This window comes from Acinonyx jubatus, chromosome A1 (assembly GCF_027475565.1).
Source record: "Acinonyx jubatus isolate Ajub_Pintada_27869175 chromosome A1, VMU_Ajub_asm_v1.0, whole genome shotgun sequence".
Classification (NCBI taxonomy): Eukaryota; Metazoa; Chordata; class Mammalia; order Carnivora; family Felidae; genus Acinonyx; species Acinonyx jubatus.
This window is the reverse complement of record NC_069380.1, coordinates 148,856,302-148,880,410: the sequence shown is the minus strand read 5'-3', so window position 1 is coordinate 148,880,410 and position 24,109 is coordinate 148,856,302. Positions and strand designations below refer to the sequence as shown.

At 34.0% G+C, this 24,109-nt stretch overlaps 1 protein-coding gene across 7 annotated transcripts in view; it reads left to right on the top strand.

Moving 5' to 3' along the window:
* Positions 1-24,109, top strand: part of TMEM161B (transmembrane protein 161B) — a 69,175-nt gene that overhangs the window by 31,480 nt on the left and 13,586 nt on the right. For 4 of the 7 annotated variants that reach the window (XM_015076295.3, XM_053224712.1, XM_053224721.1 and 1 more), the window contains 3 exons: positions 2,113-2,196; positions 4,279-4,376; positions 8,300-8,456. In XM_015076295.3, the coding sequence (XP_014931781.1) occupies positions 2,113-2,196; positions 4,279-4,376; positions 8,300-8,456 (339 nt within the window). The remainder of the gene's footprint in view (positions 1-2,112; positions 2,197-4,278; positions 4,377-8,299; positions 8,457-24,109) is intronic. The other 3 variants (XM_027038666.2, XM_053224727.1, XM_053224732.1) reach the window with 1 other exon arrangement.

Genomic DNA, 24,109 nt, shown 5'->3' with positions numbered 1-24,109 from the left:
AAGTGCAGTTTGCATTCCCTCCCTGTGGAGTCAGGGCATGTCACCCTCCAGGCACATCATTGTGTTGACCAACCAGGATGCTCCTCTCAGCTCCAGTGTCCAGAGGTGTTTTGGAATTCCATTTTACATAGGTATGACTTTAAATAATTGGCCACAGGATTGAACTTAATCTCTAGCCCCCTTCCCCTTCTTGTAGATCAGATGGCTGAGGATCCCCACTCTAATCATATAGTTGGTATTTCTGGTGACCAGTCACCATCCTGAGGCTCTCTGGAGGTCCACCTAGGGTCCTCTAATTAACATACCAAAGATACTCCCTATCACTAAGGAAGTTCCAAAGACTTTTGAAGCTCTTTGCCAAGAATGGGGGACAATGACCAGATACATTCTTTTTTTACACCATAGGGCAACTTGCCTTATAAATAGTAAAAGGTAAACTAGAAGTTTGCCAGATAGGGGCATTGATATTTATAAGCAGATACAAGAATATATGCAGAAACATCAAGGGATGAAAGAATTTGTAGAGTAAAATGTCACTTAGTCTTGCTAGAATGTCATGTTCCAAGGGGGAGTTGTTGAAGATGAGTCTGGTAAAGTAGATAGTAGTCAGATCATCAAAGTCTGTGGAAATAGGTCACAAATCCTATGCGCATATGAGCCTTACAGTGTGTATTCTAACTTTAATGGAAAACTTCAAACATATACAAAGAGTAGACAGACTAATACAGTGAATAATGATTTTTATGATCTCCTATGTACATATCACAATTAACAGCTGGTGGTTAACATGTTTCATCTGTTTTCCCCTTCATCTCTCCTCCCCCTAACATATTACTTTGTAGCAAATATTTCATTCATAGATATTTCTGTGTATATCTTTAAAGTATATAAGCTTTTAAAATAACTTTAATCCTATCTTTACAGCTAAAAAAATTTAACAGTAATTTATTAATATCATCAACTATCCAGTCATTATTCAAATTGCCAGTTTTGCAGTGTTTTTAAAAACAGCAAATCACTTGCTAACTTTTTAAATTGAGACATTTTACTTTAAAAATGTAGATTTTTTTGTAAGTGAAAAATTGGAAGGTTTAGCAATACTAGGTGTATGTTTCTCCTTTATAAAAACAGGGCCTTGATCAAAGTCTTTGCCTAGCTGCCACTTACTGTTTTACCTTGAGAAGACGCTTATAAAGGATTTAAACAGTCATTTACCTTAATAAGATTTGCATTATGGAAAGATAACTAAAGTTGGGATCAAAATGCACTGAGGAGAGTGTCCTGGCAAGACAAAGAGACCAGTTAGAGAGTGTTGCCAATAGAGCTAGAGAGGGACATGTGCTGAACTTAAAGTTCTTACAGGGAGCAGAGAAGTTAAAATTTCAAGAGTTAAAGAACAGAATTAATGATAATATGTGGTGAGGACACATTGAAGATGAAACTAGAATATCAAATTTAAGTAGTGGGTAGGAAATTCAGGTGAGATAGGAAATTGAGAACGAACAGGTGGGTGCTTGGGAGGGAGTAAGTGATTTGTTTGGGTGTTCTAACTACATGGTGGAGGTGAATACACCCTGTTGTTGGTTAGTTAAACCCTAACTTAAAGGGTTTTGTAAATACAACTTTTTACTCTAATTCTTCAACACATAAAGTTTCAGAATTCTCCAGGTAAAGGAGGGGAGGATAGGAAAGTAAAGACTACTTGTAGTTTTGAGGACAAAGGATTCTTTTTAAGACAACTGTCAATTACTTCTGTGTAAATGAGGGGTGGGTGGAAATTCTAATGTGCTCTTACCTGCAAAGTTCACTCTGTTTACTTTTAATAGTAAGCCTGTATAGCCTTAATATATATTAATACAATGTCAGTTTTAAGAAATATATCTACAAACAGCATTGCAGGGTCTGGCATCTAGTAAGTGCTTGGTAAGTGCTGGGTTTGAATCAAAACCCTTTTAAGGCTTAAGCAGTAGTATTTAATTCAGATGAGAGTTTTTCACCTGATAATTCCCTTCAGTGTCTTCACACGTAGGAAACTCAATAAGTATTTGTACCATAAATGAATAATTCTGGTGATTTTAATTTCTTTATTTAAAAGGATTCTTTTTTTCTTAGTTTGAGGTGGTATCAACATCCTACAGAAGAAGAATTAAGAATTCTTGCAGGGAAGCAGCAAAAAGGGAAAAGCAGAAAAGATAGGTAAGTTATATTGTTGAGTTTGTAAAGTGTTAATATTTGACACATTTGTTATAAATATATTTTTTTACTTTGGTTAAATGAACATTTACTGCTTATGCCATGTGCAGTTAATACATTTGAGATCAAAATCCATGATCTAACATAATTTTAAATTACCCTTTAAAAAAACCCAATATGTACTAATTTAATATATAAGCACAGAAGCGAATATTTTACTCAAGAATGGTTAACTTTATTCTTCTTTGTGTTTAAATTATGAAAACAGTACAGCCATCATATTAAAACTTGGTGGGGGTTGACTGGGGAGAAAACCATAGCCCGTGTATTTACCCTGTAACTCATTTACAGATACCTGTTGGTTTGTTTTTTCCCCCAGGTTTTGCTTTTATTCAGTATTTTTTAAATAAAAGGGGTAGACAGTACAACTCCTTAGGTCCCATTCAGTTGCTGCATATTATATTGACATTTAAAGTTTATGAAGAAAACTGCCTGCTAATAAACCTCACTGAATGGACGACCAAACTTATCTGTGAAATGGAAGGACCAAACTTAGTAATTTTCTAGGATCTCTCCAGCTTTAAAATTTTATATCTCTATTTAAATTGAATTCTCAAGAAAAGTACATGATAATTATCCTCTCTATATGGACCTTAGTGTCCTCAACTGAGGAGGATTTTAGGACCTGAAACTATGATTCTAATATATTACAGAATGTCATTGACAACAACTTGTCACCAAATTTCTCATGTGTATCATAAAAATTATATTAACCTGGGCTAATGCATTTGTAGGTGCTAGAGTTTTTTAAAGCATTAATGATTATTTGGCATGAAATTGAAAATTTTAAAAAGGACCTTTTTTTTTGATCTTACTGCCATTCTCTTTTGTGCTTATTACAAATACACCTTGAAGATCATTGAATATTTAAGTGTAAGCCCTCCTTCTCTTTATTATTATTCTGAAAAGGCTTGATTTATTGACATAATTAATATTTTTACTGAGGTTTTCCCGCAATAATTGAAAAATGTGTCTTGGTATTGTAATTAATGCTATTGAAAATTTATTATTTTCTATATACATGTGATTGTCTTTAAAAATTAAATTTAGGAATGATCACATGTGTACCTGAAGAATTCTTTTATTTCTCCTATTTGTGATTCTCAGAGCAACTCCAGATTAGGTGTTCACATTATTGAATTTCTCATGCACATAAATCTTAGTATATTTCTTCAACTCTGACTTGTTTATAGCTACAGGTTTCTTTATGTGTAGACATGTATAATTTCAAAGAGAAATGCGTTTTGTCTTCATTTGTTTTTACTCTTATACCTAAAGAAATAGTTGAATAGTTTCAAAGTGAAATACAAGAAAAGATTCCAGTTTTTATGTGTCATGTCATAGTAGAGCTACTTTTGGGGCACCTGGGTGGCTCAGTCAGTTGAGCTTCCGACTTCAGCTGAGGTCATGATCTCCTGGTTCATGAGTTCAAACCCCGCATTGGGCTCTGTGCTGACAGCTCAGAACCTGGAGCCTGCTTCAGATTCTGTGTCTCCCTCTCTCTCTGCCTCTCTCCTGCTCGTGCTCTGTCTCTCTCTCGAAAATAAATAACAAATGTTTAAAACAGAAAAAGAAAAAGAGCCACTTAACCTTATTTTAGGTTTCCTGAGATTTTCTTCCATTTGTTTAAATATTATGTGATAATGGTATTTCTTTAATTTTAGATTTGCTTTTACTCTTATACCTAAAGAAAGAGATGTTATGTTGTCTTTAAATGTATAGAAGAGAGAATAAGAGAAATAGAGTGAAATGCTAAGCTAGCAATCAAGATTTTGTCACTAATTTAGTACCTCTTACCCTGGTAATCTGTATGATTGACGTAATAATTTACATCTACGTTTCGTAGTCCCCTATCCCTTTAAAAACTACTTTTGGGTATTCTACCTTCTTTTTTGATGAAATATTAGAAATTCTGCTTTTTTTTATACTGTGAAATTTAAAACCTCTTTTGTGATTAGTTGATACAAGCACTTGGATAACAGTGTAGGTAACTTGTTTTTTGTGTCACTTGTCTGATTTTTATAGGAAATATAATGGTCACATTGAAAGTAAGCCATTAACCATTCCAAAGGATATTGACCTCCATCTAGAAACAAAGTCAGTTACAGAAGTGGATACTTTAGGTAAGGGGAATCTTGGTAAAGTGTTTTGTAAATCTCATTTTATACTATGCTAGTGAAAGTGCTTCCATTTTATCTATTGTGGCTAGATTTTTTTGGTTAGTTTTTAATCATTAAGTCCATTTTACAGAATACGAAATCTTTTTCAGAACTTAGAAGCTCAAAATGACTTCATTTAAATTCCTTTGTCTGTTCACCTAACTTGTACTAAGAATTATTTTTCCCATTTTTCAGAAGAGGCTGACTTACATGTTTGTTATGCAGTTTCTGTTTTATGTCGAGATCACAGTCAGTTTTCATTATTTTGAATTCTAGACTTCTTACCATATGTGCCATTCTGCTCCTTTTATGATATGGCTTACAGAAATGCATTTGTGTGTTTGTATTTAATTACCTGTACTAGAATGATTCAGCTTTATGCTCATGTTTAGTAGAAAGGAAAGTGGTTTTAGAATAACAAAGTGGGGAGCACCTGGGTGGCTCAGTTGGTTAAGCATCCGACTTTGGCTTAGGTCATGAATGATCTCATCGGTTGTGGATTTAAGCCCTGCGTCAGGCTCTGTGCTGACAGCTCAGAGCTTGGAACCTGCTTCAGATTCTGTGCCTCCCTTTCTCTCTGTGCCCCTCCCCTGCTTGTGCTCTGTTTCTCAAAAATAAGTAATGTTACAACATTGGATTAGGACTGGATTAGGAATCAAAAAACTTGAATTCAATATTTGCTTTTACCCACTGTGTATCTCTAATAAGTCATTTGGTTTTTTTTTTTTCCTGTATATCAGTGTTTATAATTGCATAATAGCTATGATGGTTTTAAATTTAAAGTGAAATTTATGTGAAATTATTTGAATCGTATAAGAGAATGATATCTAAGGTGAAACTGTATTAAACACTGATTTTCAAATGGGGCTGTACATCAGAATCATTTGAACAGCTCTTAAAAATAAAGATTCTTGGGGCGCCTGGGTGGCTCAGTCGGTTGAGCGTCCGACTTCAGCTCAGGTCATGATCTCACGGTCTGTGGGTTTGAGCCCCGCATCAGGCTCTGTGCTGACAGCTCAGAGCCTGGAGCCTGCTTCAGACTCTGTGTCTCCCTCTCTCTCTGAACCTCCCCCGTTCGTGCTCTGTCTCTCTCTGTCTCAAAAATAAATAAACATTAAAAAAATAAATTAAAAAAAATAAAATAAAGATTCTTCATATCTACCTCCGGAGATCCAGTAAATCTAGAGTGAGTTCTGGGAATTGAATTTGTATTTGTTAAAATGCTCTTAGTGACTCTTATTTTTGACCAGTTTTGAGAACTAATGGTTTACATGATAAGTGAGGGATAAAAATAACATATTAAAAGGAATAATTTTGGTAATGTATAAATCATAACCACCCCAGAAAAGCCTTAAGAGATTCATGTAGCATCTCATATAGAATTATTTATTGATACAGAATGACTTCAAGATATTTGAAAGTTGATTCTATATTTACAAATATTTTACATACATGTGTGTGTGTGTATATATGTGTGTGTGTGTGTGTGTGTGTGTGTGTGTGTGTGTGTGTGTGTGTGTGTATATATCTGGGAAGAGTGTTCTAGAACCCAAAAAATGTCCGTGAGGAACGGTATAAATCAGTTGTCATACTGGTTTTCGACTGGTTATGTCATCCACTTTTTTTCTTTTTAATTATTTTTCATGCAAAATTTAAAACCTTTAAAAGCACTTTGACTTTTTGATTGGTTGTCACATTTCTTTTACTAATTTTATATGTGTGCTTGTATAAAATGTTCACAGATGTGTAAATACAAGAATATATATGTATATTTATTTATACGTTCTCCCTGATTTCTAGTACATATTTTTGTAATTTTTACTAATAACTAATATTAAATGAGTAATTATCAACTTACTAACTTTAATAATAGCTTCAACTGAGTACTTGTCAGGCATTGTTGTAAGTGCTTTCCTTGTATTAACATTCTTGTAATTCTATAGGGTATGTAACGATTATCGACCTTTTTTTGGGGGGAGGGGCAAGGACTCGAACTCAATTAAATAATTTGGCCAGGGTTACACACCAAATGTGGTAGAGACAGTCAATGAGAACTAGGCTATTTTAACAAACTTACAAAGATTTAAATTATGTCTTTAGAACATAGCTTATTCAATATTTTGTTTCATTTGTACAGTTTTGAAACTAACTGCAAATGATATTAGTTTAACAAGTGGTCACATAATTTCAAGAGCAAAATAATGGAGAGGGATTTTACTTATGTTTATATTTACGTAATCATTTGTGAATGCATGCTGTGTATGTGTGTGTAGGTAAAAGTAGAGAATTTTCTGCCTGTATTTAAGGTATATTCACAAGCTTAACACAAACCACTAGGCTTGATCAACTATAAATTTTCTTTTGATTCTAATAGCCTATTAAAAGACACATATGTGTATTATTGAATACAAAACAAATATAATACTTGGGTTAAATATGTAGCCAAGCATGTGTATAATTTGTACTTTTTTTTGAATGTATATATTATTGGTATCCCAATAAGTATCCTGAATGTCTGTCTCAATTTGTATTAGCTCTATTACAAGAACCTCTTAAAGCGTATAAGAGTATTTGAAAAGTCACTTGGCTGTTTGCTGTGAGAGTTCTCTGGAGGAAGCTTCTGTGAATGTGAGCGGGCATGAAGATGTGGAACACTTACTTCACCTGTTATTAATAAAAATTGAAAGCCTTTAAATAAATGGATATTTGTCTATCTGTTCTACCCATTTCCCTGTCCTCCTTCTGGAAGGTTATTCAAAAGGATGATTGTAGTGGGGAAGAGAGGTGGCTAGAGGGTAAGAATCCCTCAACTGCTTGAGGGTAAATCAGACTGTTGTTCCTAGGCTATTACATCTTTCACACACAAAAAAAGCTAACACACCCATAATAACTTGAAGCAAATAAAAAATTGACCCAGTCGTAGAAGGATTTGGAATTTTTGCTATCTCACAGAGATGTAAGTCTGGTTGGTTTGTTTTGATATTGTAAATAAGTCTTACTTTGAGTCTGGTATTTTATTTTCAGAATACTTTCTCTGTGAGTGCGTGATTTTAAAATATCCTCAGATATTACAGTTTATAACTAAAATTTTTCTAAAGCAGCGTAGATCATTTTATTATGTGCCAGTGGGAACATAGGAATTGATGTTTTTGTATATGATTTATTTGCACATTTTCAGGAGGTCTTCTACAAAATGATGTTGATATTTTGGACTCTGGCAGAAGTAAACAAGAGTATCTGAGATGAAAAAGATAAAATCATTTATTATCAGAGAATGCTAATTTTAATGTAAACCCTTTGTTGAAGGGGTGTGGTGTTATGGAAAATTGACAGGCATTTCATCAGCTTTTCTTGCAGGAGCACAAGAGGGAATAAAAAAGTATATTATTTCAATCTGTAGTAACTCACAAAATTATTAATCCTCCTTTAGTACAGTTAATAACTGTAACAAAGTTTACCTCTTCCTTCATAGAAATGAAAAATGTATGTAAGTCTGTAGGACTGTATACCAAGTTAAATCCTGAAGTTAAAGGATCATCCTTGAGATTCTTTAAAAAAAAAAAGCTTTTTAATTTCTGTAAAAAACAGCTACTCCCCTAAGAAAATACCAGCTCATTTTGCAATCATGTTTTTAACAGTTTAAATCATTTTTGATAATCATTTTAGGTTTTAAAAATTATTTAATTTATGAGGTATTAAAATTTAATTTTGGATGTCAGCATTCTTGATCTGTTTTCTGCATTTTTAGATTCTCCTATTTGCAAACCTTAACATTGCGTATCAACAGATTGAATAAAGTTTAGCATGATTAAAGTTATTATAGATAAATCCTCCTGAGCTACTTATGAAAGTTTAAGTAAACTTTTTTTTTAACTTTTATTTTTCAGCATTGCATTACTTTCCAGAATACCAGTGGCTGGTGGACTTCACAGTGGCAGCTACACTTGTGTATCTAGTAACTGAAGTCTACTACAACTTTATGAAGCCCACACAGGAAATGAATATCAGCTTAGTCTGGTGCCTGCTTGTTTTATCTTTTGCAATGTATCCTTCAAAACATCACTAATATTAACTTATATATTTGTTCGTCTTGTGCAGCTAACACAATTAGACGTCATCTCTAATTTGAAAAAACTTTTAGATTATTAGAGAATTTTTCTTTGTTGAAATCCTCTATATTTAATAGAAAAAATTTTCCAAAGTAGAGGTAGTTTAAAAAGTGAAATATAAGAGAAGATGCCAGTACCTTTCCTTTGCTTTCTCATGTGAATCTTATGGCACAGAGGAGCCACTTTACCCTGTTTTAGATATTCTGATATTTTCTTCCATATGTTTAAATATTATGGGATAATGGTGTTTTTCTAATTGTAGATTATTGTATCATTCTCCCCCTTCCTTCTCCCAAAACAGTAAGGAAATAACTGTTCTATCAAATCAGTAGTCAGTTTTAGTGATGCCCCTGAAAATATTATTTATAGGGGTGCCTGGGTGGCTCAGTTGGTTAAGCCTCTCTTAATTTCAGCTCAGGTCATGATCTCACAGTTAGTTTATGGGTTTGAGCCCCACATCAGGCCCCGCGCTGATGGCATAGAGCCTACTTTGGATTCTTTGTCTCCCTGCCCTCACGTGCATGTGTTCTCTCTCATTCAAAAAACAAATAAGTTTTCGGGGCGCCTGGGTGACGCAGTCGGTTAAGCGTCCGACTTCAGCCAGGTCATGATCTCGCGGTCTGTGGGTTCGAGCCCCGCGTCAGGCTCTGGGCTGATGGCTCAAAGCCTGGAGCCTGTTTCCGTTTCTGTGTCTTCCTCTCTCTCTGCCCCTCGCCCGTTCATGCTCTGTCTCTCTCTGTCCCAAAAATAAATAAACGTTGAAAAAAAAAATTAAAAAACAAAACAAAACAAAAAAATAAGTTTTTTTTTTTTTTTTTAAATACTATTACAGCAGAGCATTATAGTGTCTTATTACCTTCCTTGGACAATTTTTTTATTCTCATTACATAGAAGCTAAGTTTTTTTTACAAAATTCTAGAATTTGGTAGTTCAAGTAAGTCATTTCTATTTTGTTTCCCCATGTAAGTATCTTTCTGGAGCTCTCAATTCTGTAAACTGACTGCATAGCTGTTAACCTGGGATTTTCTTCATTGACTTTCTAAGAATTCCCTGTGCCTGTTTTTGGATCACATCATCTGCCCTTCCTTGGCTTACTGTTTTGCCAGTATAATGTCCTTGATTATAATGTCCTTTTGCCTCCTATAATGTCCTTGAAAGGGGTGCTACATTTTTTTATTGATATAATCTTGCATGCCTGAAATTATTTTTTCCTCATACTCAGTTGATGGTTTGACTCTGTACAAATTCTAATTGTTGGGAAACTGGATGTCTTCTTGCTCTTGGAATATGCCTTCCTTTCCCATTGCATACACCCTCCAGATGCTTTTTCTCTTTTGGTATTATGAAGTTTTCATCGCTGATTGGGTTAAGTTTTTGGTTTAGCTTTTATATCTGGGAAGTCATCCTTTATTATTGGGCAATTTTTTCCCCTTTTATTAAAATTAAATATTTTCTCCTCCATTTCTACCTCTCCAGAGATAATTTCTTCCAGCTCCTTTCTGTTTGAGGTTTCCTTCCATATTTCCATGTGCATACAAAGCTACTGCTTGTTTTTAGTTTTAGGCTATAACTGTTACTATTACCATTTCATTCTGGAAATGAGGACTTGGCACATTTGTCATCTATTACTGAACATTTCCCATTCACCTCATCTTCTAGAGATAGTAATGTCATTTTTTAGAGGAATATTTAATGTTTATGTTGTAATTATATAAATACTATTGACATAAATATTTGCCCTAATTTTTCATTTGCATTGTTTTTTTTTTTTTAATACATGATCTTAATTCAACCTAAAACTCTTCTGGTTGTATAAATCTCTCAATATATCAGATATATGAGGTAGTATGTTAGTTTCATCTTTGAGAAGGTTCTTGTGGAGTCCTTGGACCCAGTTTCAATTGGCTAATCTTTCCACTTGATGCACAGCTATCCCATTGGGACCACCAGTTTTCACTATCGTAGGGATTGTCTTTATTTCTCTTGACTTGGAGCTATTTTTCCTATATTCCAAGTCTCTTCCTTGGTTTACTTTCTCATTTGGGTGGAGCATATGCTCTAGTATTAAGAAAGGTTGCATGAGAAGTGCATTTTTTGTGATCTTGCATTCCTGAAAATATTTTTATTCTGGCTGAAAATTACTTGATCTGTTGATTGAGAACAGAATTCCAGGTTTAAAGTTATTCTTTTGGTAATTTTGAAGGCATCGTTTTCTTGTCTTCCTTTTCATTCTTTTAATGAATTCTAGTTGCCATTCCAGTTTCTGATTTTTTATATATTCTCTTTTTTTCTCTGGAATTTTTACCATCTTTTCTTTGGCTACGTAAGGTGTTGAAATTTTATGGTGATGTACCCTTTTGTGGATCTGTTTTCATCCATTTTGCTGAGACTTTACTCTATGGAAATGCATGTTCTTAACTTCTAGAATATTTTTTTGAATTATTTTATTTGTGATTTTCTTTTCTCCATTTTCATTGTTTCTGGAATGTTTATTGTTCAGATACTGGATCTCTTAGACTGGCTAAGATTCTCTCTTTTCTCTCCTATGCGTTCATATTTTGATAGTTTTTAATTTTGTGGGAGGTTTTTCTCAATATTCCCAAACCTTTGAGTCTCTGTTTCTAATTTCTGCTGCAATTTTTAAATTTTTTTTTAATGTTTATTCATTTTTGAAAGAGAGACAGAGCATGAGCATGGGAGGGGCAGAGAGAGGGGGAGACACAGAATCTGAAGCAGGCTCCAGGCTCCAAGCTGTCAGCACAGAGCCCGATGCAGGGCTCGAACTCAAAAACCGTGAGATCGTGACCTGAGCCGAAGTAGGATGCTTTTTACTGACTGAGCCACCCAGGCGCCCCACTGCTGTAATTTTTAATTACTTTCAAGAGCTCTTCTTCTTTTGTTTTCCCGTCCCACCGTAAGGAAATCTGCTTGCTTTAGATTAGGTTATCTTCTTGTGTCTATTTGAGATGTTGATTTTGTTCAGAGTTGTCTTTCTGCCAAGTATGATTTTTATTGTAGGTTGCTTTTGTTTGCTTGGTTTGGTTGCAGTCTTTCATGTTAAGGACTTTTCTTAGCTCTGGTGATTGTTTTTGCCTGTGTGAAGTCTAAGCCACTAAAAAGCTGAATGAAAGTTTTAAGCAGATGGTGAGGCAAGTTGTTGAAATATCTAGATGGGCCAGGGATCATCTTTTTTACCTTCTCCAAAGCATAAATCTCCAGACCTCTTTGAGGTGGGGGCAGTTTTAAAGTGCTGCTTTTTACTAGTCCTTCTTTTTAATATCTCCTGCCACCCCTAATAAGCACATTTGCACTTTAGCCCATTGTAGAGAATTACATGGCATCTGACCACTTCTTATCCTACCTGGGAGCTCTGCAGTAACATCAGGTTTTATCTTAGCTTTCCATTTGAGTTTCCTCATGCTGTTTAGTCAGTTACCATTTACCTGCCTGCTTTCTGGCTTCTGGAGTTTTACTGCTTTTATTATTCTCATTCATTGTATTTATGTACCCTAAAACAAGTTTTCTTTATACTGTCATTTTGGTGGAGGTTAGGGAGAGACCAAAAGTCAGTGGAAGTGCTCAATCTGTTATTTTTATCCACAAGTTTTATATTGACTATTTAATAAGATTCTGTTTTTTGTCTTCTTTTTCGGGGACTCTTGGTAATGGCATATTCTTCCTTTGAATGGTTCTTTAATATATCTCCCTTTTTCCACTTATTCTATACTATTTTCTTAATTTTTCTCTTAATTTTCTCTTTTAACCCTTTTGTTGAATTTTTTATATCAACTTTTTAAAAACATTTATTTATTTTTGGGAGAGATGGGGAGAGAGGGAGACAGAGAATCCCAAGCAGGCTCCACGCTGTCAGTGCATAGCCCAACTCATGGCTCCATCCCATGAACCCTGAGATGATGACCTGAGCTGAAACCAAGAGTCAGCCACTTAACTGACTGAGCCACCTGGGCACTCCCTTGTTATTTTGTTGTTTTGTTTTTGTTTTTTTTTTTTTTTAATTTTAAAAACTTGGAATGTTCTCATAGCATTCATGTGTCATGGATACATAATATCTTTATATTTCTAAGGATATTACTATCTTTTAATTTTTAATTTGCACCTTGTATTGTTTATTTTCTGAGTATCCCTCCCCTTTTGCTTTAATCATTGTCATGTTCGAGATTGTTCTTAAATGTCTCATGTCCTTTGATTTTCTGTTTATATTTAATAAGGAAGAATTTAAAAATTAGAAGTTTTGTGCAAGTGGTTGCAACTTGTTGATTGGTGGCCTTTTTGTGCACGATTAAGTGGGGACTCTATATTATCCTGGGGGAGACCTCTTAATATCCGTGTCTGCAGATTGTTTGGGTCTGTCATTTTCTCCAACAAGAGTTGTCCATTTTCTCATCTTTGGGGTATAAGTGTAACAGCCAGTGTTACAGATACTGATTGGGGAAGAAAACTCAGAGACTCAGCATTCAGTGTATAGGCATTAATTTAAATGCATGTCTGTGTCCCCCTTGTGCCCCTTGTTTTCAGGTCTTCATTGCCACCCTAAGTTTTGCATAAATATTCCCAAGCCCAGTCTTTTCTGGTTTAACATTTTCTCATAGTATTTCTTCTAAGGTTCTGCCAGAGTTAAGGGATGACCATCACCTAATCTGTATGATTAGGCAAGAGAAGTTGTAAGAAGTCTAATTATTGCTAACACAGACATACAGCCTATCCTGTTTTCATTAATTCTGTAACCCTGCCTTCAAAGGTGCCCACTTACCTCTAATTCCTGACTTTTCCAGAAGCTTTTTATGAATGAGTTGGCTTTCTTTTCACTGGATTTTTTTTCCCTCTGTAGACCCAGTGTAACAGAGAAAGCTGAAACCTAAATCAGTTTTTGCTTGTCCCATCTACTTAGATGGTCTTCCAACTTTTGTTGATATTTCTTTTCTAGAAACTGTTATCTCTTCCTATTTTTTGTTTCTTATGGCTTTTAGTTTCTTTCCTATATGGTTTAGTCAAATTTTGGAAGTAAGAATAAGTGCATGTCCTACATCTTCTATATTCAGCTAGAGACTGCTGAACTATCTTTTAATACTGTAAGTGGATACTATTTTAAATATATGGTATGACTTGGCATTCAACACCAGTATGTTCTTTGTTGACTCTTCTGGATTGAGTTAGGTATAACGTAGACCAGAAGAGCCAGAACAAAATCTTAAGAGTTGACATCTTTACCAGGTATATATTCTATTGGATAGAAATACTGATCATGTGTGTCAGTTGAGAAACATCCCCAGATGTCTAGTGCTATACTCATTTCAACAGGAGATTAAGTTGAAGCATTTAGAATATTACTATTTAATTCTACAGTATTAAATATGTGAAAGTACTATGCAGTCAGAATAAAGACCCATCTCTAGACATCAGGTTATATAAATACCAAAAATATCTTAACTTGGAAATTAGCACTAGCTCCCATGTTACTTTTTTCATACTTGAGTTCTCATGTTCTCTGAAACATCGCTTCTTTTGGAGTATGCTTGTCTTCATTTTCTTCATGGTTGATAGCATGATGTCAAATAATGTTTGTGATATTTATGTTGAAATGCATAAATAGTGCATTGATAACCAGTTTGATTTAATGTGATACAACCCTTAGTACCTATTTACCAGAGAAATTAGAAAAATGTACCTCTTAAGAGCTACTCAGACTATTGTTTATGTGAATAAATTTCATCTTTCATTTCACTCAGTAATGCCTAATAATGTGAGAGCAAAGGTCCCACATAGTCTTCAGCACTGAACTGGCTCTGCTTAGTTTTGAGTAGTGCACTCGTGAAATGCACCAAACAATAGCATCTCTGCGGGAATCTAGTAGCTGGCTGTCTCCACCATCCTAGAGAAGACAGGAAGTGCTGAAGGGCTTTAGAATCCAAGCTATTTTCTGCCAACTTTGACCCTTCACAAAAGGGATAGGGAAGAAGGAAAGTAGAATTGTGTATATGTTGAGGTATGTGATTTTCCTTCAAACTTGCATCGTGTGAGAAAATGATCGACTGCCTTCAGTAGTATGCAGGAAACCAGAATTTGAATGTCATATCCAGATTAGCACTAGGGAGGAGTCTGTTTATAGCCTATCTTTTATCTTAGTTATAACATATCTGGTATGCCTTTCACATCGTATGAACAGAGTATAACTGCTGTGACCTCTGTTTGGCTTCTCTTTATTTTCTTATTGTATGTGCCTACTTATTAGTCAAACACATGTCTCCATTGATTACATAGGACAATAGCTCCACTTAATTCCAGAGTCACACACACATCAGTTAATTCAGAAATTCTCTGCAATTGTTACTGATAAAATGTCCTTTGTTAAAGTGGTCCCAAATTTAGACATGAATAATAACTTAAATAATTGGTTCATTTAAAAGCAAGGAAGAAAACTTTTATTTCTGCGGTCATTTTGTTTTTGTCTCCCCATGAGTTTTGTTTTACATACTTGTAGGGCAACAATTAGAACTTCTTCAGAATCTTGGAAGTTCTAAAAGCATAGGAATGAGTTTTTTAAACTTGTGACACTAAAATCTTGAACCTGCTCCCTAAAACTAGGCTGCCTTTTATCATCAGCTCTACTTGCTATGTTTCAGCAGAGTTGTACATGTATCTCAGCTGTCACACCTTCCAGTCTCACTCCTAAACCCAAACTAACTCTCAGCTTTTCTCCCTTGCCCATTTGTAATTGTAACCACCTTATTTGGTCAAGTGTGTGTGTTCCAATTCCATTTATGCTGAGTTACATGGTATGGGGAAGGTAAAAGGTAAAGAAAGCCTTACAGTGAGGATGGAACAGTTGTGTTAATTGTCTTTCCTGCATGATGGTCCATGAAGGCTTAGAGTCACTGGAGAAATGTCTACTGATTTTATAATATGAAGTATATCATTTTTATTTATGAGTAAAGGAAGACAGAAAGGTAAAAATGATGCTTTCAAAAAATCCAGTAGTCCTTGGGTGGAAGTAAAACTTTTAAAAATTAAAACTCTACTATCTATGGATTTTTTTTTTTCAAAGAATCTTTCCTTATGAATAAGCTGTATCACGGAGTAATATTGAGTCAGTTACGTGAATTTGAGTGAGAAGAAAGCTATTCTACAAAGAATGATAAAGCTTCTCAGTAGTCCTATTATATTTGGCTAAAGGACTGGATCATTAGTCACATTTCCACACTGCTTGTATTTTACAATGTGGATGGTTTAAGGTACAAAACCCTATTATGTATGTTTTTAAGGCTATGTTTTAAATTTTTAATTTGCCTTGGTTGCCAGCCATGCAAATTTTACACAACGACAAAAGTTGGGAATGGTTTAAATTGAAATAAATTCTAAGGTTTTCTTTGTTAAATATTTCAGGTTTTTTTGTGTAGATTTGTAAATTAAATGTTTGTAAATTGAATGCTGCACTTGTTTGCTATAGGAAATAGACAGCTATAGCAAATTATCACAACTTGTCACCTTTTCTAAATTCCTTAAGGATTCTAAATTGCTGTATTCTTACTTTACAAAATGTTCTGTTTTATATTAACAAGAGAAATGAAGCACTAAACCCTAAAGTGAACTGCATAAGCTATCCCGTCTCCTAGTGAGAAAGGGACAGAGTAAAAGCTTTTGAATCTAAGCCAAAGTACTTGTTTGAAAATTTGTACATAGCATGGTGTGTCAAAGATTGTTTTATAAACTTTTAAAGGTCTTCTGTGATACCAATGTTGCCAAACTTTTTACCTTTCAGGTTGGAAACTTAGAGCTATATAGAGAACTTACTTTGAGAGATAAAATCAGTATTTCTGATTTATTAATTTATAATTGAGATTTTTTTCCCCTTTTAGCTAGGAAGTGAGAATTTTTCTCCTACACCTAAAAATTTAAGGATAGTCTTCATTGTTCTGCTATATTTTTTTGCTTGCTTTTGTTTTGAAATAAAACCTGTGTTTTATGCTTTCAGAAATCCATGACCATTATTTCCTTCCACAACTGGGCTAGGTTGAGGCTGTGTCTGTAAGCTTTTGTGGGACAGATTTTAAACATGCAAAAGTTTTTGCTTAAATCTGAGAGAAATTTAGGTTCTGTTTCTTTTCTCTTTAAAATAAAGTAATTGAACCTTCTTCACCTAGAAAATAGAAAAAACTTTAAATTATCCAAGTTGGTTGTTTTGTTTTTTAAGTTGGAAGACAGGATCAATTCTTTTTAAAAGGATTTTACTGGATAGGTCATTAAGGATTAATGTACTTGTTAGTTTTCATTGTACACACTGTAGCAGAATCTTGGTATAGTTTTTAGGTTTCTTTGCAGTGAGAATGCAAAGTATAATGTGTTTTGAGTATTTTGGTTGCTTTTTATATAAAAATAGGTGTTAAGAGGTTTAGCCATTTGAATAGAAAACAACTTTATTGTTAGTGGTCACCAAAACAAGACCATAATCTTTCACAGAGTAGAGAACTTTCACTTTAGATGAAAATGACTGACTTGAGTGGAAACATGATTTTAAAAAGATAACCATAAATTTTGGGAAAAATTTTTTGAGAATCCTCTGTTATTAGGATAGTATCCATTATGTTTGTTTATTGGCAACAAAATACTTATTCTCAGAATATGATCTCCTTCTATTTCCATCTCAAAAAAAAACATTGATAAATATCTTTGAATAATTTCAAGATGTTAGGATGTAGAAGACATTTTCTTAATAGGAGAATTGGGTCTTTAAAACAATGTAAGTACAAACTAAACTGAAACAGTGTCTCCATAAGTGTATGTTCTTTAAGTTGTTATCCGAGATCTGAGAGAAATTTGCCATTTTAGATCTAAAAATTAAGCTTTCTCATTATTTAAAAGCTCTTTTCTCTGGCTCAAAGATAAATATATTTAAAATGTTTCCTACTGATTGAATCTTTCCACTTGTCCTTGATTTTTCTTTCCTGTTGTAACTTTTATATTTGCATCTATAATGGCCTAATTCCGGTTGCAAAAAATGTTGATATTGAATTAGAACTTTAAAAATGTCAGCCATGTGGCAGAAAAAAATTTATCCCACCCCTAATGTTTTTCTTTAGCTCAAAGGTTGAAATTTTATGATCTAAAAAAATTAGCCCTTAAAGTATGTGATCCATTCAGCTAAGAACTGAGGGTTAAAAGGGAAAAGAAAAAAATTATTAAAAGAAAAATTTTGAAAATGATCATTTGCATCAGTAGTTTTGCATATACAATTTTGAATATTTACTAATATTCACTATGAAAGTCTAATTAACAGTTATCTATGAAAATAATAAAGGTAGCAGGAAGAACTTATAGAGAAAGCATTTGACCATTATTTTCATTAAATCGTAAATCAGGAACTGTCTTGTCTTTTACATAGTGTTTTTTGTTATGCATGTCTATAAATACAGAAGCTTAATTTTTTTGGTCTAATGTTATTTACATTATCAGGTTGTATTTATTTATGAAAGGACAAAAGTAAGTATATCTTATTTGGAAATTGTAGAAGAAAGAACAGACTTAAAGTCTGTTTTAGAGAAATTTCATTTTTAAATTATTTAAATTTAAGTTATTTTACATATAAGAAATTTTATTTTGAAAGTCATTCAGATACCTGAAAGTATTTCAGGTGTGGTTTATTATTTGTTTTTTTATATGAGTAATTTATGTTTAATAAGCATATTCATGAGATTGGAGCATAAAAGGATTTTTCCATATTTCAAAATAATTTGTTACATAGGTATTAGAGAAATTTGATAAGTAGCTCAATAAGAAACTTTGTTACTATCTCAGCTAGTACAGAAAGTTTCTGTAAGTGATCTCAAAGTTACCAAAGTTGTCAGTGAGGAAATCTGATTTATATTCTCTTACATCAAATGCTAACAAAAGTCTCTCTCCTTCTCAGGAAGTTTTTTAGTCTATTATCATATACTACTGTTTGGTCTTATTATATATTAACTGAATAAAATACACATTGCTCTAAAAGTTTGGTAAAACAAGCAGTTGAGTTTTGAGTTGAAACATGGTGAAGATTCTGCAAAATATAATCCCAGGATAGATGTCAGTTGGTTCAGCAATAAACTGGCCAGGAATAAACTGTTAGGCACGGGGGTTATTGCTGGAAAATACACAGATTTTTTTATTTTGGAGAAAGAATAGAGCTCTTGGAAAAATGCCTGTTTAGTTCTTTATAAAATAGGTTAAATATTTGTTCTGTTCTGGGTTGTTTATACATCAGGTCTTTGTCAGTGGATGGATGATTAGATTGTTTTGAAATCATAAGGATTTATGATGATACTGTTCCACAGCATTGAAACATTTCTAACAGTTGGTTAGTATTAATTACCATTAACATTTCGGTATATTTTAATAGGATGTGGAAAAAATTTCAGTGCACGTGATTTAAAAGGTAGTAAAACATATACATGTGCTTTACACTGTGAATTCATAAGTAGTTTTGGTTCTGTTAAACTCCAGGACACAATGTACTTTTTTCTGGAGTTGAGGGGTATGTGGTAGACTTTATTAAAATCTAGATTGAATTTCTTAAAATGTTAACTTTTATCAAATAATATGTACACATAGGTTATATAGACAAAAGTTCTTACTGCGTTAAAAACCAAGAATCCCCTTCTTGACCCTCCTTGCCACTTCTCATGTTTTTAGCTGATTATTTTGGTTTTTAAAAATCTTTGTATTTCTAAATATAATGCTTACACTATTAATTCACTTCTGATAGGTGAGGGTTTTTTTTCTTAAATTATGCCATCCTCTGTGCTTCTTCCTCTCTTTTATGTTCTTAGTTTAATTATTTTATAATTTTACTGAAAATTGTCAATATTCAGTGGTAATTAAACCTATATAAATATTATTCATATGTGAGCATTATAAGGTATTATAGCTTCTGTAATTTTTTCATTTTTAAAAATTTATTTATTTTTTCCTTGTATTTATTATTAATTCCATTACCTTTCCACAAGGTTGCTTATAACTTTTTTAGTTGTGTCCTGTCCCCATGTCCCCCTGACTCCCCTTCCCCACTGGTCCCTGTGGAGATGCTCTTCCTGGAGACCCTCCATTCTCTAGCTTTTATCTGGAAGGGTTGCCCTTCAGGCTTGCTAGATAATCATCCTTTTGTTGTTATCTAGGAATTCTCTTTGCCTTTTTCCCAAGTTTCATTTCCCATTTCCAGAATTCACTATTTTTCTCTTTTTTGGATTGTTCATATATTTTGCTGGAGCTTTCTGCCAAAGTGTGCATGCAGAGTAACTAGTTTTAGACTGCTGTCTTATCTGTACTCTCATTAACCTGGATATAGAATTCCAGGTCATCAGTATTTTCCTTCATAATTCCGAAGACATCACACTCAATGTCAGACTTTGCTGTTAAGGAGTACAGTGTCATGATGTGTAATCTTTTTCATATGATTTGTTTTTCTTTATTTTTCTTTTCAGGAAGTTTTACAGTTTTCATTTGTCTTGTTTTTGAAGATTTGTGATCTTGTAGTACCATGTTGGAAATCTTTATTTTATTCTTTGTGCTGGGCTTTTGGTGGGCTACTTTAATTTTGAAACTTCGAGTTTGGAAATTTATTTTATGATGCCTTTGATAACTTCTTCCTTTTTGTAATCCCCCCACCCCCTGTTCTTTTTCTGTCTCTTTTGTTAGTAAGATATTGTACCCCCTAGACTGATTCTCTTATTTTGTTACCCTTTACTGCTTGACGGAACTGTTCTTCAACTTTATCTTTTAAACCTATTTTTAAAATGGATTTTGCCTGTCCTATTCGAATTTTTTCTGAGCTTATTTTTGATATCTAACCATGCCTTCATAGCATCCTGCTCTTGTTCCCAAGATGTATTGATCTTTGTTTAGCCTTATGAAATACAGGTATATCTCATGTATAGATATCTTTGTATAAAAACATGTGTGTATCTATTTGTATATATATAATTTTTTTTTTTATTCTGCCGGTATCATCTTTCTTTTCTCCAACAAGTTATTTTCCCCTTTGCTCATTTTTTCTCTTTTATGTAAGATGCTATGCTCTAATGCAAGGATTGATAAACTGACTTGCGTCCGGTTTTTGTATAGCTCTTGAGTGTGGGTTTCAACATTTTTAAAAGGTTGTTTAAAAAAAAATTAAGAGGGGCGCCTGGGTGGCGCAGTCGGTTAAGCGTCCGACTTCAGCCGGGTCACGATCTCGCGGTCCGTGAGTTCGAGCCCCGCGTCAGGCTCTGGGCTGATGGCTCAGAGCCTGGAGCCTGTTTCCGATTCTGTGTCTCCCTCTCTCTCTGCCCCTCGCCCGTTCATGCTCTGTCTCTCTCTGTCCCCCAAAAAATAAATAAACGTTGAAAAAAAATTTTTTTTTTTAAATAAAAAAAAATTGAGAAGCATACAGAAGAATATGGTACAGAGACTGTTGATGGCCCACAAAGCCTAAAATATTTACTGTCTGTTCCTTAACAGAAAAAGTTTTCTGATCCCTGCTCTAATGTCTGGAGATTCCTGGCTTTCCTTTTATGTTCGAGAGTCAGGCACTTTAAGCAAATTGGAAACTATATGTAAGTAGGGCTTGGTTAGCTTCACTGGAGATTATAGCTTGGTAATTCTGAAGCTAGTTTTGTTACAGGTAGATCATAAGGTCATTTTCTATTGGTCTTTTGGACCTTTTGATTTCTCTAGGAGAGTCTAATCTCCTTGCCTGAGTATATGAGCCTGTTGCACATGTTTTGAAGGTGAGAAAACCTTTGAGTAGGTTTTCATTTATTCTAATTTCAATATAGTTGCCTTAATCTAAAATCTGTACTTCAATTTTAATTTTTTAACTTAATTTAATTTTTTAATGTATTTTGAGAGAGTGGGAGAGAACACCAGTGTGGCCAGGGGAGGGGCAGAGAGAGTGGGAGAGAGAGAATCCGAATAGCTACCAGAGAGAATCTCTGATAGTACAGAGCCCAGAGTGGGACTCCATCCCAGGAACCATGGGATCATGACCTGAGAGCCAAAATCAAGAGTTGGACGCTTAACTGACTAAACCACCCAGGTGCCCATAAATTTTGTACTTCAGATTCACTTTCTTCAGAGGCTAAATCTTCATTTTCTGCTGGAGTCAGAGTGAAGTTTGTTACTTGGCTGCACAGGGGGTGGAGAGTTGGGCATCCATTTTGTACTTATACAGAGGTCAACTCATACCTATGTTTTCAGCCTGACACAACACTGTTGTGTTTTATAGAGAATTGTACCTTCTAAATTAGCTTTTCATGGAAAAGCTTAAAAGATTTAAACGTAATTGGGAATTGTATCTGAAGTAAAAATAACTTAATTTTTTATTATATAATCTATTTGTCCTAGTATACATTCCCATACTACTTTTTTGGTATTGGAAGTTTAGTATTTTATTTCATTATATAGAAAACAAGTTATTGCCAAGAACTACAAAGAAATCTGTAATATTCAAAAAAGCCCTCTGAGGTGGTAAAGGTATTAGTTGCATTTCACAAGTGAAGACATTGGAGGCACAGAGAAATTATACATGGATGATCACATAATAGCAGTAGAACCAAGATTCATCCAGGCAGTCTAGATCTAGAGAATGCTTTCTTTCCATTTGTGTTACACTGTAGGTCAAGATAGCACATGATATACATAGCAAATGAATTACAGTAGTGAGTGCTTTGAGTTCAGAAGATGATGAGAATGGTCTCAGCTGGAGAATTAATGGTAAGCTTCATAAAGCGTATGGAGCTTGAGTTGAGTCTTTGACTAGGTAGAGGGAGGGGAATAAGGTAGTTCAGGTAGTGGGTTATGATTTACGACAATATAGCTGTGAAGTTTAGGAGATGGTAAATACAGCATTCTGATTTAAGTGGAAGCTTGAACATACGGGTATAGCCAGATCATAATACATTTCAGAATACTCTGGATATTTTACACTGTGGGTTATGGGAACATTTCTAATCTGGGACTCAATGGATACATGGTTTTAAGATTCATCCTAGTATTCAATTTGAATTGAGGATGCAGAAATTATAACATTTTAGGTGCTTGTGGTTAAATGGATTAAAGTAGTGATATAAGAAAGATTATGCCTCATGCCTGGATTAGATTGCCTCTCATTTTTTTTTCTTTCCTTTAGTGTTGACATATTTTGTAATTTAATTATTCCTTGGTAACAGAGTTTTGCGGTGGGTGTAAATCTATGAGAAATTTCATTTTGGTCATTTGATACCAATTGGCTAAAATGTTTTCTTCTTCATTGTAAAAGGAGTTGGAAATTATCTCCAGATTCTTGTATCCATTTTCAGTAAAAATGAAGCAGTGTTTTTCCAGTCTGGGCTTAGGTCCCTCAGGCAATGGGAGAGATCATAGCTAGTTCTCAAAAGCAGTTCAGTTGTGATTGCAGGGGGTGGGGGTGTATTTTCTTTTTTAATCTTACTCCTCTTTCCTTTTTCTCCCCCAACGTGTAAGCTCTTATTATTATGCCAAGGAAGAGGTAGACCTGTAGTGTTTGATACTAGTAAAATGAACCACCAGCTTTGTTTGTTTTATTTTTAAGTAATGGAGAAGAGTTAAATGAGTAAGGAACACAGATTCAGAATATCCTAGAGGGAAAAATTTGAGCATCTGTGTTCTAGAATTTCACCATCACTCTTAAGCAGTGTTTTGTGTTTCACTCCTTAAAAGCTGAAAGTTAAGGGGAAGTTTAAAAGACTTGTAAAGTTGTTCCTAACTTGCTTTCTTGGTGCTCAGAGATAGATTCTCTACTTCATTATAAGACACACTACCATTTACATGGCGAAAAGCTTCAGTAGTCCTATTTATTTGAAAAATCAGTTTTTTGTTGTTGTTATTTGCTTTCATAAATTTCACACTTAACCTGGCTTCAGCTCTTACCGAAGTGATGAATATCACTTAATCATAGATATAATGAGGTTATGCCTTTAAAATTGCATAATTTAAAAAAATAATGGTATAATAGAATGTTACATGTATAATACTTTGTTTTCTTCTCTGAGAAGTTAGGAAGTTTTAAGCAGAGAAGTCTTAACTTTGTATTTCTTTAGTAATTGAACCACTAAAAAATAAATCATAATGTAAATTTAAATTACAGTGTGTTTACTTTGGTTAATTAGAAAACTATCCCACAAGGTAGTTTAGATTAATGCTTTGTAACTTTTTTTCTGCATGCACACACAGCTGGCTCCTCTCAGAAGCATCTTTGATTGCAAACAATGTGTTTTCACCCAGGTTAATGGAAAAAGTTTGCACTGATGGCGTTGCAGACCTTGCCTTTATTTCTGCTCACTGGAGACTCTTGATTACTGTCAGGGTCCTGTCTTGGGTATATAATCTTACTATTTTTTTTCCCCTTGGAAAGACTTTTATTTTAAGCAACTATGGACTACCAGTGTTTGTCTTTGATGTGAGAGCATTATAGAAATGGAGAAAAAAATAGTGGTAAGATATATGTAGTGATTAAGTTGTAGAAAAGTTAAAAATAATTCACATAATTACATCTTAAAATGATGCGGAACCTAAATGTGCTTTATTAAACCCTCGTTAGTCATT